This window comes from Monosiga brevicollis, genomic scaffold (assembly GCF_000002865.3).
Source record: "Monosiga brevicollis MX1 MONBRscaffold_6 genomic scaffold, whole genome shotgun sequence".
NCBI lineage: Eukaryota > Choanoflagellata > Craspedida > Salpingoecidae > Monosiga > Monosiga brevicollis.
Window position 1 is genome coordinate 16,354 of NW_001865043.1, and position 1,381 is coordinate 17,734.

The 1,381-nt window shown below is 55.0% G+C and overlaps 1 protein-coding gene across 1 annotated transcript in view; it reads right to left on the reverse strand.

The window, feature by feature from the left end:
- MONBRDRAFT_6929 (zinc finger, C2H2 type domain-containing protein) overlaps window positions 1-1,381 on the reverse strand; it is a gene marked incomplete at both ends in the record, with an annotated part of 5,922 nt that overhangs the window by 3,348 nt on the left and 1,193 nt on the right. Inside the window, one exon of the mRNA XM_001744560.1 lies at window positions 606-1,352. Coding sequence (XP_001744612.1) covers window positions 606-1,352 — 747 coding nt within the window. The remainder of the gene's footprint in view (window positions 1-605; window positions 1,353-1,381) is intronic.

Consider the following 1,381-nt stretch of genomic DNA (forward strand, 5'->3'; position numbering starts at 1 on the left):
GCCTCAGGATGGTTTGCCCATTGAGCCTGACGGACGTGCTTTTTTGATGGACCTATTGCCAACGCATCGTGAGATTTGATGCCTCGGTTGCTCCAAAGATCGCCGAGTGGTTGAGCGCACCCGAGAGACATGCTGTTCCTTTGCCCCTCGATTGGGAAATATCTGGCCGCACTGTTTGCACGGCATTTCCTTGACTCTGGGCATGGTGAGAACGTGCGTGTCTCAGAGCAGAGTCAATAGGACATGAACCAGGTATGATGCGTCATGCGATTTGTTTTACGCCGAGGAGGCAGCCATGAGCATGAAGGGGCGGGCGCTTGAGACGACTGCGAAAAAAAAAAAAACGGAAGAGAAGTGCACAGTGTGATGAAGTCAACACTTTTCAAAGTCATGTGAAGAAGGTGGAAATATAATACTTAATATGATGCACGACACAAACAATGGCTTACGAGTGGGATTTTTTTTTGCTCGAAAAGCGCGTTGGTTTTAACATAAACTCGACAGGAACAGACAACTTCACACACAATTAGACAACGGACTTTTACCACATGGTGACCGTTACATTGTCAGAACTTCCCCTTCACAACTTCCTCGTAAACATATACCATAGTCGGGTATTGGACAGAGCTACCTTTCTGCATAGTATTAGGGTCAAAGTCCCGCCCTCCAACTGCCAGCAGCTCGGCCGGGCACTCCATGCGCTGCATGATGCCGCGCAAAGTTTGACTGCGTGACACAGACGCGACCAGTGCCCGGATGGCCTCGCGGTTGCGCTGGGCACAGGCCCGCCCCGTGCACTCCACCACTCGATCACCCCCAATCTTCTGCGGCCTCCAACACCGGTAGCAAACACCCGCCCCCAAGGTCACTTGGCAATTGCTACTACCATGACCGCGACAGTGGCATCGAAAACAGCGCCCTTTCATGGCCGGGCAGCTAGAAGGCTGGTGGTGAGCAACCAAGCGGTCTCTGCTGCAGCTGCAGGCCCAGCAGTAGGTGCTCATCCATAGCAGAGCCGTGTTAAAGTCGTCTGACTGAATTGGCGCCGATGGTACCATCAACTGCGCTTGTTTGGCCCGGGTCTGGCCCTCGTGTGATACTGGCGCCCCATGTGCTTCACGGCTTGGATGGCGCGCAGTGATGGTCGGTTGCATCATGGAGCAGACGGTGCAAGCCGGCGCTCCTGCGGCCGCACAAATGTGGCCCTCACCATCCAGCAGCCAACCAAGCTCAAAGGTGAGGCAGCGCTTCATGCTTGCAAATGGCTGCAGATCTTCCGAAATCGCTGTGCCTGGTGGTATCCATAGCGTGGCCTCGCCACCCCGTCGGTCGCGGCCAGCCCGGCCAAAGGCCTGCGACAAGGTATAGCCGTTGTAGCCGC